The 16,160-nt window shown below is 34.3% G+C and overlaps 3 protein-coding genes across 6 annotated transcripts; all 3 read left to right on the top strand.

Moving 5' to 3' along the window:
- The first annotated feature begins 1,795 nt into the window (after positions 1-1,795).
- Positions 1,796-4,101, top strand: LOC102622237 (uncharacterized). Of its 3 annotated transcripts, none has more exons than XM_052440469.1 (3): positions 1,796-2,203; positions 2,466-2,545; positions 2,870-4,101. In XM_052440469.1, the coding sequence occupies exon 3, from the start codon at positions 3,057-3,059 to the stop codon at positions 3,873-3,875; it is 819 nt and encodes a 272-aa protein (XP_052296429.1). In that variant the 5' UTR covers positions 1,796-2,203; positions 2,466-2,545; positions 2,870-3,056; the 3' UTR covers positions 3,876-4,101. The 3 variants fall into 3 exon arrangements, with proteins under 3 accessions (XP_052296429.1, XP_052296430.1, XP_006472656.2); XM_052440470.1 differs by having other exon boundaries at positions 2,475-2,545; XM_006472593.4 differs by lacking the exon at positions 2,466-2,545.
- Positions 4,102-6,860: 2,759 nt separating this feature from the next.
- LOC107176316 (uncharacterized) lies at positions 6,861-9,545 on the top strand. 2 transcript variants are annotated; one of them, XM_015528614.3, is made up of 2 exons: positions 6,861-7,230; positions 8,221-9,545. In XM_015528614.3, exon 2 carries the CDS (start codon positions 8,246-8,248, stop codon positions 9,230-9,232), a length of 987 nt encoding a protein of 328 aa, XP_015384100.2. In that variant the 5' UTR covers positions 6,861-7,230; positions 8,221-8,245; the 3' UTR covers positions 9,233-9,545. The 2 variants fall into 2 exon arrangements, with proteins under 2 accessions (XP_015384100.2, XP_024951809.2); XM_025096041.2 differs by having other exon boundaries at positions 6,861-7,208.
- Positions 9,546-12,126: 2,581 nt separating this feature from the next.
- Positions 12,127-14,986, top strand: LOC102622536 (F-box/kelch-repeat protein At1g22040). The gene is made up of 2 exons (XM_006472594.4): positions 12,127-12,294; positions 12,989-14,986. Exon 2 carries the CDS (start codon positions 13,103-13,105, stop codon positions 14,528-14,530), a length of 1,428 nt encoding a protein of 475 aa, XP_006472657.2. The 5' UTR covers positions 12,127-12,294; positions 12,989-13,102; the 3' UTR covers positions 14,531-14,986.
- Positions 14,987-16,160: the final 1,174 nt, after the last annotated feature.

Consider the following 16,160-nt stretch of genomic DNA (forward strand, 5'->3'; position numbering starts at 1 on the left):
AAAAATTTGAAACAAAGATAATGAGAGTGACAGTGACTAGTGAGAAATGGGAAGACCCACGGATGACACGTGTGTCGAAACGGACGCGTGTTGTGCGCTTTTTTTAATCGAGGACTCCAGCTCCGCCCTTTTTTTTTTTTTTGTCTTTTTTTGGAGGGAAGACTGGAAGTGGGAAATAAAGTTATAAAAAGCACCGTTGCTTATCTTGAGTGACACGTTTGAAAGTAGCGCTAATTATCAATCCACCTTTGGTCTAATGAGAAAAATCTTACATTTATAATATTAAGCGTAAGAGTTTGAGTTTACATAAAAATATTATGAAAGTTAATTTTAATATTGATTTAATTATTAACTAATTAAGTAAAGACAGTTTCTCTCTTAGAAAATATGAGTGGAGTAGGTATTTCTCAAATATTAAAGAGAATTTAAAATATTTAAACAATTATTTTAATGAGTTAGTGTATGACAGTGATCTTAGTTGTTTAGTATGATTGTAAATATTTATAATTATAATGTTTATTGTAATACCATTAACAATGTGTGAATAACATAATTAAAAAAAAAATGTAGCGCTTATTTCAATATCCCCCATTATATGTTGATAAGCTTTTATCCACCACCTGAAGTATTGACAATGCTCGCTTCACTGTCCAAAAGCAGAACCAAATGATAAAACACACAGAATTTGTGCATGGTAGAAATTTGACCATCATTAAAATTATATCAAGGAGGAAGGTAAATCCCATTTAATTAATTAAATCCACTCTAAATATTATTTGACTAATAATTATCTGCCATAAATATTTTCTTCTATTATAAAAAACTTTAATACAATATTAAAATATTTTATTTTCAATTGATTTTTAAATAATTGTTGGTAGCGTTAGGCAAGGCTCCAATTAGCACTTCAATATTGTTAAGTCTATTGAAAATAGAATAATTATTCGCAGTGTTTTAATAATTGATATAACTTATAAGCCACGGTTCTTAGTTTGTCCAGTGGTGAGGCACGGTTTCGAGTCCCCTAACGGCTAACGGAGCTCCATTTTTTTATTAAAAATTTTCATTAATAAGCTTATTTTATTGCTCACAAGTCAGAATAACTCCAAATCGGCCTTATGTTAGCTGGGGGCCTGGGGCATCTCATCTCAGGTACTACTATACAGAATCCGTTTTTTGGGCCCAAAATCAGAACCCAAATGCAGAGCTCGGCCCACTAATTGATTGCTCCTCTGCCAGAAATGATGTTTAATAGAATCAATAAGTTCACGTTTGTGAATACGGAAACCGTATGTGCTCTTAAAATATATTGAAGAAATTAAATAGAGCCATAGAGGGAATTTTAAAGCTGCTTTTTTTTTTATAGGAATATTAAATCCGACCCAGTTTATCTCAAAACGAACAATGAAATGATTTTTGATCGGTTCTAATAATTTTAAGGGATTTAATTGGATTTGGATTTATATATTGAAATTTTCATCGCCTAATTCAGTCCATTGACTGTGAAAAAAACATTGAACAGCACAAGAACGGCTCCTAATTGCACCGAGACGCGCTAGCTGTTTCCAGCACAAGCCAAGCAAAATTGTGGCAATCCACTTCGTTTAATTAATTTATTTTTGGTGCGTACTAGCAATTAGTGGTTGGCAATTTCGGTAATTAGCTGCATTAATAGTTATAATGTGGTAACGGAAACATTATCTAAAAGTATTTTAGCTATATAACATTAACTTAAATTATCTTATTAATACCCAACTTAACGGATAAGAGATTTAATTTAATTCAAAGTCTAAAAAAATTAATTCAAGATTATCCCAAAATTATTTATTTTTATACAAAACCGAAATGGCCGAGGGGTTTAAGAAAGTCCACAGAGAGATGGCTCGGTGAACACCTTAATCCCTAAAACCCCGCCTAAAAATCGGCAGTATAATTCTAAGATGAGAGTTTTAGATATTTGAAAAAAAAAAAAAAGAAAAATAGAAGGAGAAAAAATGCCAGAAAAATAAGAAATAAAGAAGCGTGAAAACGAGGAGAAGAAGCTCAAAAACGTTACCAAATGCCTGTCTCCTCTTGTTTGAGTTGTCAACTTCTTATGATATTTCTTCTTATTGTTATCACTTATCACAGCCTTGAGAAAAATCCGACTCTTGCATCATCATCATCATCATCATGATTCGTCTTCTTCGTCCATTTTCTTCAAGTAAGTTTACATAGTAATCTTATTAATTTTCTCTTTCTTTAATTGCTTGATCTGTGCCTTCTTGTTTCTGGGTTTAAAGAGCTTTAATTTAGTGCGTCGATAAGTCAAGTGTTAAAAGCTCTGAATATTGCATGCCCTTTTGCCAGTTTTCTAGTTCGCTCAAGATAATCAATTTAATTCGGTGAATACTAATTTGCAGAAAATCTTTTTAATTAGGATTCATTTAGAGAAGCGATTATTTGATTAATGATGATTTGTTTAGCATGTTTAGGATAAATTGGCATCCACGTTTGCAAGTTAGAGCGGGATTCTTCACCCTTCACTGGCAAGCTTTTTGGACGCGTATACGCTTCTTTTCGTCTTCTTCTTCTTCTTCTTCTCTTTTTTAATTATTGAACAATATTAAGCTGAATAATTGTTTCTTAAAAATATGTATTTATTTTTTTTGTATTTGATTGTGTTAATTAGGATAGTGAAAATATCTTAGCACACGTGGATATGCCAAATAAAGAGCCACGCTCACAGCTTGTACAACCTTGTTTTAGGTTTAACAAGTTGCTGTACAACTAAGATTTTTTTTTTAAAAAAAAAAAATCTTTTATCATTTTTTAAATTTGTAAGATAATACAATCAAATTACGTATTTTAATTAAATTTTCTAATACAGGTAAGTTGCTAATGAATGAGATTGTCAATATCTCCAACGCCACGTACTTGGCCAATCTTGACGTCGCAGATATCATTAGCTGTCCCTGCTACAATTTTCCCTCTTCTCGATAACACACTCTTTTCAATTTTGTTCAAGTCCCTGAAAAAAGAAAAAACTCTTGTGCGTTGTGCGTTTCAATTTTCAAATGGAGGCGTCCTCACAAGGCCATGAAATTGAAGTTGGTTTCAAGTCTCTAACACTATGTTGTCCCAAGAATAATGACCAAAAGCTGCATCACAATTCTTGCATAATGGCGTCGAATTTAATGTCACCTCCACCATCACCGGCTTTCTCTCACATTGGTGATTATATTGGCATGGAGAGTTGTCTCGACATGAAGAAATGCGAGGACGTGCACATGATGAATGTTGATGCTTCAACGACGACAACGACAACGCCAACGCCAACGCATACGCAACATGCTCGTAGTAGTGGCAGCAGCTGTGGTAGAAACTCGAGGACGAAGAAGGCGAGGGAGTTCCCACCACCCATTTCCTTGTTTGCACGCACGGAGAATTTGCCTTCTCACATGCTGTTCGTGTTGAAGAGATACTACACGAATGATGGCCGGTTGATTCTTAGAGAAGAGAGGGCGAGACGCCACGAGTACTTCCGGGCCCATAGATCCAACGGTCATCTAACGTTGCAGCTCGTGCACTTGGATGACGATTATGATGATGATGACGATGACGATGATGCATTCTTTCCACCCCTTGATGATGGAAACGAAAGCGAACACCAATATGCACCAGAATTAGCTGAAGAAAGAGCTGTAGCGGAAGTGCAAGTTGAAGCAAAGGAGGAGGAGGAGGAGGAGATTGAGGGATTGATTAGTCAGATACCCGAGTCATCCAACGACAATGAGGGTATTGGGGGAATGTGCTTGAAATATAACAATGTTATCATAAGCTCGCCGTGTTATCTCGGCGTGCCAGTACCAGCAGTCAAGCCTGTACAAACTTAGCTAGCTAGCCCAGACGAATCGGGAAGGGAAAAAATAAAATAAAATGAAAATAAAAAGGTTAGCTATAGCTAGCAAGATCTTTTAGGGGTTTTTCCTTTAGGGTTTGAGTGGCTTGAATTTTCTCTCTAAAACCCTTAAGTCTGCTTCCTTTTTTGGGTTATCTTTGTTTATGAATTAGTTGTTGTTACCTTAACCTTTTTTAGGGTTTTTAGTAATGATAGCAAGATCTTCATCTCTTATTCCATATTGGATTTGAAGTGATTAGTTTTCCTTTTAAATCTCTATGGTTTAAAAAGGAAAAAAATTATAAAAAAAAAATGAAAAAGAAAACAAAACTTGAAACTGTGTAGTTCACTGGCAGTATCAAAATATCAGTTCATGCAGATACAAGGAGCAATTTCCAAGGGAACCAATTTCATTTGTTAAGTTGGACATATAAATGGGTGATTAAATTAAAGCGATCATCACAATTCATTATTTCATATTTGATATTGAAAAATCGAGATCGATATGTAATACAGCTACCTCCCAATACATCCATTATTGTCAGTCCTCATGATTGGTCTGCAATTTCATTGTTCATCTGCTACCACCAGAGAGAGTAAATTTGGCAGCTGGCTGGTGCTTTTTCCTATATGTCAGCTCAACCCGTTCCCCTTTTCAATTCTATTTCGATTTCTCGGTCCATTAAGTTAATTTTCACACCGACAGCTAGATGAATAACAACTAAGTAAATGCGAATTGCATATCTATAATGACAATCTAGTCAAGAACAGAGAAAAAAACAAATAAATAAATAACTTATAAGAACATATAATCTTGCCAAATAAGGAACATATATATCTAAAATAATACACAAAAGAATATTACAGAATATCCTATTTTTACTTTACAAGTTTGTCTTGAGAAATAATATCAATTTCTTTCCGTAGACTCTATCTACCTTGATTTTTCAATTAGTATTAGCCAAATACACACAAGCACTACCTTATAAAACGTGATTACTAATAATTCACTGTTTATAAAATTGGGACATAAAATTTATGTTGCAATTTAAAGTGTGAGCAATTCATAACTTAGATAAAATCAACTTTTTGTATCATCATTATTAATGTGATCAGCACATCTTAATGAATGGCAAGTAATACATGTTTTATGATATATACAAACTTTTTAAGTCTAAAAATATCTTTGGGTAAAAGCTTGTTTAGTTCCTATATTATGAGGTTAGTGTCCATTTAGTCCCTGTATTTTTAAAAACACCTCAAAACGTCCCTGCTACTAAATATTGACACTTATGCCATTATTTTTTTTTTTAAATTGCTTTTACAATATTACATTTTTACAATAATGTTTCTTTTTTGGATATTAATAAAAAATTAAATTATCAAATTAAACTCAAAAATAAAATAAAAACAAAAAAGGTATATATTAATTTTTGTGGAAGTTCACGTATGTCTAAAAAATTAATATCGTAAAAAATTACATTATCAATTTTTTTAGAAAAATTAATATTTTAACTCAAGAGTATGTTCCACAAAAATTAATATATTTTATTTTATTTTATTTTTTGGTGTTAAACTGGTAATTTATTTTTTTCTTTTTAATAATGTCTACAAAAATTATTATAATAGGGTTATTTTTTCTTTTTAATAATGTCTAAAAAATTATTATAATAGGGCAATATTATAAAAATAAGTTAAAAGGAACAAAAGATAATGGCAAAAGTGTCAATAATTTAATGGTAGGGATGGTTTGAGGTATTTGTAAAAATATAGGGACTAAATAGGTACTAACTTCAAAATATAGGGACTAAACGAACTTTTACCCAATATCTTTAATACATGTACCTCAAGTTCAAGTTAAATTCAAGTTTATTTGATATTAATGGTGCTACAATTTTTGTAACTTACCATTAGAACACGCGCACACACGCACACACACACATATATATATATATATAACGATAACAACAAATTCAAATTTTTGTATTACTTTATGTTGTCTTAACGAATAATAAGATAACGCGTTTTCTTTTCGGAGATTACAAGGTTCACCTTTTCTTATTCGGTTATGCAAACAAAAGAGCAAAAGAGTTTGAATAAGATGATGCGTTTTTGCTTTGGAGATTACAAGTTAAATTTTTTCTTATTCAGTTATTGCAAACAAAAGAGTTTGAATATGACACGGTTCAAAAACTTCCAAAATAAGAAAAAAAAAAGTTGCCGACTTAACTCACGCACGTGCAACTTATCGGCCATGTATAAAATTTATTGCAATATTAAGCTCAAAATGTAGACACAAACCTCAGGAAAGTATACATTTCTTTAATACAGAATTTATCAACAATGATTAGACGAAAACAAAGCTTTGAACACATTATCTTATTACACATGTAAATTAATCGACATTATATCTCAAGCCCAAAAATTTTACGAACTAACCATAATGGTAGAGACATATTGAGCATTGATATTTGGATACCGGGCTGGAAGGACGGGTGGTGAAATTTCTCAAGGGCAGAACGGCCAATTGCAGATCAGACAATAACAATATGCGGACGTTTCTACTGAAATAAGCTGTCGCCTACGTGGTGATGGGAGCGATTGCTACATGTTACACGTCATGCGTTGGTTTATTCCATTTGTTCACGTGGCCCCGCGTGAACAGGTCCCACGCAAATTATCACGTAAGGGCCCGCAGAAAACGCTCAAGTGTACGCCTTGTGATGATGGTTCCACTGCCACCACACTCTTAGAATGAATGAATTTTTCTTATGAAAAAAAGAAAGAATGAATTCTTCCTGATTACTATATTTATACAACTAAAAGCACCACAATCACAATTCCTACGTACTGCAACCTAAAAGTGGAATATCTCTATGACTGATGATATTATTACTTTGCTAGAAAATGGCCATAATTTTTATTTTTATAAATATCTTTCCACAAAAATTTTCTTAGAAATTAAGACCTAGACGAAAAAGGCAAAGTGGAGGAGGGGCAAAGCCAAAAGGATACGCGTCGAGAAATGTTGACGTGGAAGGAAAAGAAAGAGGGACCTGGCATCAAAAATGGGTGCCAGTGAGACTCATAACCAAACAAAATCAGTTGATATGCCAGTGAAGTATTGTTTGGGTTGTAGAGAAGCAAGACCCCATGGGCAGCCGTTTCGGTTTGAGAAAGAAAGTGACTACACGATGCAACTCAATTACTGAGCTTTTCCCTATAAATAAAGCACCAAAGGAAGCTGGACAGAGCTAGCTGAGCTAGTGCAAGTTCAGAGAGAGTGTTAGTGCTAGTCCTATTGACTGCCCCTCTCTGCTTCATTCAGGTCACTCCAGTTTCTCTTTGTTGTAAGCGTATCTCTTCACTCCTCTTGGCATTAGCACGCAACCTTGCATCATGCATTTCATCAAATAGAATTTGTTATAGAATTACTATATAAGATGGCTTTGTTTCGACTTACACCTTTCACCGCCATGAACGTCTCATTCTCAAATAACACATATTATATCATTTTGCAGGATGAGATAGGCCAAATTAAAAATGGTTTTTGTTGAACAAAATTTTTGGAATTTCCTTTTTAAATTGATAATTATTATATGCAGCACACAGCCAGTGTATTATCAGATCTCTGAACTTTGGTAAGAAAAGTGGGAGCCAAATGAGACAGTAGTAGGAGCACATCCATTTCAAGGAACTTTGGCTCTTTTCTTTAAACTTCTACCTTGCCTAGAGTATCTACCATATATACTTCTATTTTGGGTATAATTATATAATTTTTACGTAATTTTTAAATTTCAATTGGTTGCATACGTCGTAATTTAAGGTATTGATCATTTTGTTTAAAATTCTTCGCTTGTATTAAAACATTTATTCGCAGAGGCACCATATAACATATTAACATTGATCTGTGCCCCCGCTGAGCAGTTTTATTTCTTTATTTTTCTTTTTTTATTTTAATATTTGAAGTTTTTTAATATTTTGTATTCTTTTGGTTTTTGTTTATTTTATCAGTCAGGTATAAAATAATAAGAAATCATGAAAACTTTCTTTCAAAATACACTTATTGATTAGTGAAACCTTCACTACATTAGAGGTAACATAATATTCATACAACAAATAAATGATGATATAATATGTGTATTTATCATATAACGCAGCAGGTAGTTTACTTTGTATGCATACAAAAGAAATAATTACTCTAATCAAAACCACGATTATCTTTTTTCTTTCTTACCTATATATATGACTTTTTTTTTTTTATTTGAACTGCTTTTGTCTTATGTATTTATTAGTTTTGCAAAGCATTTATTTATTTTTCTTTGCTTCTCATTTGGCAGAGGTTATTTATGCTATCGGTGAAGTATGGATTATTCGAGTAAAGAAGGCTTTGTTTCCAAAGCAAAATGGATATTTTCATCCCTGAGTGGAATCATCATGTTGTGGGCATCAGGGTTGCCATCTCCCATGCAAATCCCAAGGCCAAAACTATGCCACTGCCGTCTTCATCAATCTGGCCTCAAAACCCTAATTTATTCGCAAGGAGAACCACTTATTCAAAACCCTAACGGCCCTTCACCCATTATCACTTCCCATGTGATATCGCCACCACCATTATCAGCATCACCATCGCCGTCCTCGTCAAAATCATCTTTGTTTCGATCTTTAACCCACTCTTCATCCTGGTCTTCTGCTACAGATGATTTACTTGGAACAGAAAGTGGAGTTTATATGAAGTCAGATTACGAACAAGAAATGATAGGATCAGTAGTTTTGGACAAATCGGTTGAAGGAGCGTATAATCGTAATCTTACAAAGCGAAGCCAGCGCTGTAGTACAATGCCAAAGAAATACCCACCACCGTTGTCAAGATCTCATCTGCCTAGGGTTTTAACCAGGCATTATGAAAACGGAAATTTAGTCTTGAAAGAGAAGGGAATAAAGCAGTACTTCGAAACCACTAGAGAGAACGGCCGCCTTATCGTAAATCTCATGCAATTGGATGATAATATAATGGACATGGAAGGTGGCGATCGGATGACTGCAGATGAGAAGAATAATGAAGAACTGGAGCCAGAGGGCAATGAGTTCATCAAAAAAGAAGAACAAAATGTTGATGGTTATGAAGAATATCAAGAAACTGAATCAGATGGCGATTTTGATGAGGCAAAACAGTATGAAGGACCGATAATGATACTGGCCGCAGTGCAGAAGATGCGTAAGAGGGATGATGAGGAGAGATCATGCGGAGAGTTACGAAAGTGCTTCACGTACACAGGAAGGATGAGGAGGTCGGAATGCGACACGAAGTATCTGCCAGGCTTGGCTCCTCTCGCGGTTACTGCTATATGAGAGAGCTAGGAGACTAAATGTGCAAATATTCCAGCTTGTTTGTTTGTAGATCGAACTAAGCTGTTTCCTTGACGATGTCGTTTCTGTACAATGTACATACGTTTGTTTTGTGAGTACGTTTCGTAAAAATGCTAGCTACTGCACATATGTTTTCTCAATCAAGTTATTCTTCTACAAAGCATAACTTGAAAACGTGTGTTTATAGCAGTGTAAGATTATGATTAACCACATCTATGTTCTCGTTCAATAATTATCGATCACGTGTCGAAGGATCAGCACAAAGTTTGCAGATCGATATATCCTTGTGTATGTCATTTATCCTATGAATAATTAATGTGGTATCATCTAATAAGGATTTTCTTTTCACCTAAGTTCCTGCTGTCCATAGAAAAAGTGAGAAAGAAGTTTCAAAAACCATCACTTAACTACTCATTATTGTTAGATTCTATCGTTTAATTAAGTCCTTTAGTAGCTTTAAGTCTTCAACAACTGAAGTCTTCGAACAGTGTACGGGAAACTTTTACATTTAAGATAATATTAATGATATTACATTTAAGATAATATTAATGATAAATGGTCTAATATATTAGTACTTTTCATGTGATTAAAGATAACTAAAGTAAAACTATTGGGCCTTGGCCCAGTAGTTAAAGCTACTCCCTTACAAGTGTGAGGAAAGTGGTTCGAACCCCCACAGAAATATTGTGAGTGTTTAATTTAAATTTCCTTCTTTATTTCTTGAGTGAATGTTGGAGTCTCTTAAATATTAGAGAGGGTTAAAATATGAACTATGCTATATAAGAGTTGATGTAAACTAGTCCCAGTAATTATGTGATTGTAAATACAAGTTATAGTATCGTGTAATATGTTATATCCTGAGCAATAGTCTCGTATAATTTTTTTAAAAAAAGATAATTAAAGTAATTCATGTGATTAAAGATAACTAGAGTATTATTATAATATAAATTGAATCTCTAGAAGTATATGGATGATCGATGTTTCATATTCGTTTCGAAATTTATTTCACTAAGCAAGTTAAACAGCAATGCAATTTTTAATTAACTAACCGTGAATAATCTTTACTAAGGTAAACTCTTGTTTATTCATTAGTGTTCTTTTAGTTCCTATATTTTAATATTAGTGTCCGTTTAGTCCTTACATTTTTTAAAATATCTCAAAACATCTCTGTCGTTAAATTATTGGCACTCTTGCTGTTAATTTTTTTTCCTTTTAGTTTACTTTTATAATATTACTTTTTTTATAATAATGCTTCTTTTTTTAGACATTAATAAAAGAAAAAATTAAATTATTAATTTAACCCAAAAAATAAAATCATATAAAATAAAAACAAAAAGAATATTTATTAATTTTTGTTAAGTAGGCATGGCCGGTTAGTTAAGTAGCACGCTGAACTTGCTAAGGCCAGGCCATGCGGAAAGATGACGGTATAATTAAACAACTCTGTTATTTTTTATCAACAAATTAGTTAAAGTCTTGACCATCTACAAGTAAACTTTTGTACATTAATCGACTAATGACAATATGGAATGTATAGTTTTATTTAATATAATCATTAAAATGGGTTGGGGGCAATTGAGATATTTTAGATAGCCATTCTTAACTGTATCCCATCTTTCAGGCCCAGATCGATAAGGGGCCTGCCCCCGATGCGATGGTGAGGGATATTTGAGGAATGAAAATGGGTGCGCTTAGGAATAAATGAGTTTTTATCGTGATTATAATGGGATATATACTTAAGGATTTTAAAGACTCTGCCCCACTCCATCCGCTAATAAGATGAGGTGGTTCAATTTTGAGTTTGGTTTCATAAACGTCACTTTGAACTTTGAACCCAATCTAATTGCCAACTTCAGAACTGGTCTCAATCAAGCCTAATCTATGCAAAAACTCACTAAATTCATTTATGGGGAAATTTATAAAAAAAAAAAAAAAAAAAAACTATTAACAAGAAAAGTCAATTTTGATCAGCTTGCCCTCAGCGATTTAACATAAAAAAAGAACGTGTATCACATAAAACAAAATGGCTGATAATTATGGAGAGTAGGGGCGACTCTTTCTTTTTCTTTCTTTAATAATTATAAACAAAATAGATTTTTTTTTTAAAAAAAAAACCATTCCAGTGGTAAATTATTTGAAATCATTGGCACCTCACAAATATCCTCTTAAAATTCCCTTTTTACTTATATTTACTTTAATTTAAAAAATATCCTTTTGATTAACACTCCTAATTTATTATTATTTCATAATTTTTAAGTATTTTTTTACTCTTTAACATCATCAATCTAAAAGAAATTATTTTTTGGGGGGGGGGGGGGGGGAGCAAGAGAAAAATGGATGATGAATCGGTTCGTAAAAAAAAAGGAATATATAATAGGTCTGTGTGAAATTAAAAGAGATAGGAAAAAATGGTATTGATTGGTTTAATTAAATTTTCGTTGGCCATTAAATATAACTTCAATGAAAGAGGGACTTTATTAAGATAATGGAGTGCTAATAGCTCCACTCTCTAATATACTATTAAAAAGGAATTCTAAATTAGACATGATTAGATCATTTAAAGACTCCTCGTACCTCGATGATGACCAAAAAAGTAGAAGTCAAAATTGGGCCAAACAGTTTAGGCCGAAGGGCCCATTGAGTTACAATGTGGAATCAAAATTGACATTCTGGGCAGTGGGCACAAGCAAAGTAACCGATAAATTCAGATTCAGAACAATTGAGGATACCAAATTAAAGAATCGCAGAAAAGGCACCCAAAGGTGCACGTTGTTACCGAAAAGGATTTGCTAGTCTACTAAAAATAAATCCATCCGTCCACGCGTCGCTATCCTATTAATTTTTAACTTTATAAGATTATCAGACAACTGGATTGGGCGGATTACGTTAACGGGTCAAGCAGTCTACGAGCTTGACAATTAATAAGTCTATGCGAGTGAAAATTTCTAAATACGCACACAGTGATATTATGTTACCTGCCAATTTGGATTCTAAATCATTTTTTTTTTTTTTTTAATATCATCTTCAGCTCGTAACCAGCCCAGGTGATTATCTTTCCAAATTCCTTTTTCAATTCAAAGATCTTAACAATGCATGCATGCAAATTCCTTTTCTGCTTCAAATTTGATGGGTTTTAGTTAAAGTTTTTTTTTTTTTTTTTTGCCCTTTTATATATATAAGGTTTGAATTATTAGGAGTTTGGTAGAAAAGGAAGATTCTTCGATTAGTTGTTAAGTGTTTGTTGAGTTGAAATTGATAAGCATTTGTTCGATTTGATTAACAAGGAAATTCTGGGTAAAGATATCAATACACAAATTCAGGTTGATGTTTGAAAGAGTTGTGTGTTGAATTAGCACAGCTTAACAAAGCTGACAGTGTGATCTTGGTCATTTTAATTGGGGTTCGAGGATTGAAGGTTTTGCTTTAGAATATTGTTATACCATCCATAAATTAAACTGCAATTTAGATTCTGAAATTTTTATTGAATTTATATGATGGGGTTTATTGTAGTTATCATATTTTTATGTGTAGTTTATGAACTCTGAACCCCCCAAAATAAAATTTTGTCAACGAAAGTGAATCTTATTTTATTTTATTTTTGGTTCCCTCTTGCTCTCTATCTCTCAATTTTAAAGATGTAATGGTAGATGTATTGTTGTCTAGTGCTAGAATTTTCGAATATTTGGAATCATCTTCTTGCAATGTGCTTTGGACAGTTATTCTGGTTATATATTGCAGATGAACTCAAATATAGTGGGGCTAGTTTTGCAACGTTTCAATTGAGTTTCTATCCAAACCAAAGTTTGGGGTAATTCAGGCGTCCCTGATATTGCATAATCTACGAGCCTGTTAATGGGAGCTGTTCTCAGCTTGGCTGGTCCTAGGTGTAGGAAAAGAGATTACATTGACACCTCACAAAATGAGAGTTGCAAAAAGCAAAAACTCTCACCAAGCAATTATGAGGATGGGCTACGACTGATCCCCAGTCTTCCAGATGAGTTGTCGATCCAAATTCTTGCTAGGGTTCCTAGAATTTTCTATTTAAACTTGAGGGCGGTGTCACGAAAATGGAAGGCAACAGTTACGAGCCCTGAATTGTTTGAAGTGAGAAAAGAACTGGGGACAACAGAAGAATGGCTGTATATCTTGACTAAGGTTAGTGATGACAGGCTTTTGTGGCATGCTTTGGACCCTTTGTCAAAGAGATGGCAACGGCTGCCTCCACTCCCAAATGTTGTGGATGAAGAAGAATCTAGGAAGAGTTCATCTGGGCTGTGGAACATGGTGGGTTCGGGCATTAAAATTGCTGAAGTTGTTAGGGGTTGGCTTGGGTGGAACGATACATTGCCTCAAATGCCATTTTGTGGTTGTGCCATTGGTGCTGTTGATGGATGCCTCTATGTGCTGGGTGGATTCTCCAGAACTTCGGCCATGAGATGTGTGCGGCGATATGATCCGATTGCAAATACATGGAATGAAGCAACTTCCATGTCTGTCGGTAGGGCCTATTGTAAGACGGGCATTTTAAATGACAAGCTATATGTGGTTGGAGGGGTTAGTCGTGCCCATGGGGGATTGACCCCTCTGCAATCTGCAGAGGTTTTTGATCCAACCACTGATACATGGTCTGAAGTTCCAAGCATGCCATTCTCAAGAGCTCAAGGGCTACCTAATGCTTTCTTTGCTGACATGCTAAAACCTATTGCCACAGGGATGACCTCGTACATGGGAAGATTATGTGTGCCTCAAAGTTTATACTCATGGCCCTTTTTTGTTGATGTTGGGGGAGAGATTTATGATCCTGATACAAATTCATGGGTAGAAATGCCAATTGGCATGGGAGAAGGTTGGCCTGCACGGCAGGCGGGTACAAAATTGAGTGTTGTATTAGATGGTGAATTATATGCATTTGATCCTTCTAGTTCTTTGAATAGTGCTAAAATTAAAGTATATGATCAAAAAGAGGATACTTGGAAAGTTGTTATAGGAAAAGTCCCTATCCGTGATTTTGCAGATTCTGAGTCTCCATATTTACTTTCTGCTTTTCATGGTAAGCTTCATGTCCTCACAAAAGATGCCAGTCGTAATATTTCAATTTTGCGGGCTGATCCACGTGATCATTTGGGCTCTACATCGTCAAGCTCAGTTTCTCTTTCAGCTGACTCGCTTCATGAGCATTCTGATTCACTGGCAGAATCTGACACAGTTGTTTGGAAGGCCATTGCAACTAGGAATTTTGGGTCTGCTGAACTTGTCAGTTGTCAAGTTCTTGACGTATAGGAGTGTGTCATGCAATATGGGGGAGTGCCGGACTGTGATATGGTTGTTTTGGGATTTATACAGTGAGCTCTATGGGGAAAGACTGCTGAAAACGTCTCCAGTTAGAATTGGTACATCAATTAAGGGTTGAATAATATACTTCTTTTATACATTCAGTCGTTTCATGATGAGGAAGCTGTCTGCATGATTGCAAATTGCATGAGAAGGTGAATATATTTGCATTGATTTCACCTAAATTCAAATAAAGGCATAACCTTGACTTCATAGTCAGAAGTTTGTCTAGTCTGTATATCAGTGTAATGTAGAATAAAATATCAGCATAATTTATAAATGTAATGTGCTTTGCCAAAAGTGGAAACTAAATAAAAGGAATTAGATGTTTCCTTTAGACTTGTCGGGTTCTTTGCCAACTCATATTCCATTACTGTAATATCAAAGGCATTCCCTTTTATATTATGCTTCTAGCCTTGTAAAGGAGGTGAATGGGTATACTTACATATTATGGTAAATCTTTGTTTTCCCTCTTCTGGTTTCACAGTGGATTGCTTTCCACTTCACTGTATTGAATCTTAATTTACAATACAAGTTCCAGTTTCTCATCAAAAGAAAAACATAGGATGAAGATAGAAGTTGCATGCAAACAACATTCTCCATCTCAATAAGCTACAACCTGAAAAAGTGTTTATTCTCTATATTCATGCATCTCTGTTTTGTGAAACTGCCAAAATGCCTGATTATTGATGAGGAATAATACTTTGATGCTTCGTGAGACTGGAGTTTGTACATGCACTTTGAGATTTCGGCTAAGTTCATTTCCTTGGTTTGAACAGTTACATGAAATATTTACCAAGAAATCAATGAGATACTGTGCATGATACCGAACTAAGTTGTACACAGATATATTTGACCTTTCAAGCGTCTGCAGAGCAAATATACACTTGTTATATTATCATACTATCATTGCTTCCCTGATTTACATAAGTTTTTCATTGTTGTAGAATCAAAAATAATTTTCAGAAGAAAATACATAATAAGACCATTACTAAATATTGCATGGTCCTTTGGACGCAAGTTCTCTAATGGTTGCGTTAGAGGTTTCACAATTGACCCCAGTCACGTTATGGGTTATGGAGGCTAAGAGTAGGGATATAAAAAAGCATTGCATATATCTCATGAAGCAAATTTATGATGTCAAATCAGTTCAAAGTGACCTAGCTAGAGCCTAGATGTAGTTTAGATTCTGTCATTAGTGGTAATGAAACATCATGAATAAGCACCTATGCCCATATTCTCCAGAATCCAGCTGCCACCGAGCTCTCCCTTCCCTAAGTGGCGGGCCCGTGAATTGGTGCTAACAATGGCAAAGCCCCAAGGCAACATACCATACCATCTGAGCAATTCCACCAAATTATATGAAATGTCAACTGTAATATGACTCTATGGAGCTGTTTCTTTGTAGAAGGGTGATGGTTTGTGAACTGTGTATACATGTTTTGTGAGTTGTGATGCGGGTTGCTTCATGGGATTTTATCAATAGCTTTGCAAAGTGATAAAGAAAAATCAATAATGATGGGAATGGAGGTGATGGAGACTTGGTGTTGAAAGCAGCCGTTCTGGAGTATCATTTGAT

Source organism: Citrus sinensis, chromosome 5 (assembly GCF_022201045.2).
Source record: "Citrus sinensis cultivar Valencia sweet orange chromosome 5, DVS_A1.0, whole genome shotgun sequence".
Classification (NCBI taxonomy): Eukaryota; Viridiplantae; Streptophyta; class Magnoliopsida; order Sapindales; family Rutaceae; genus Citrus; species Citrus sinensis.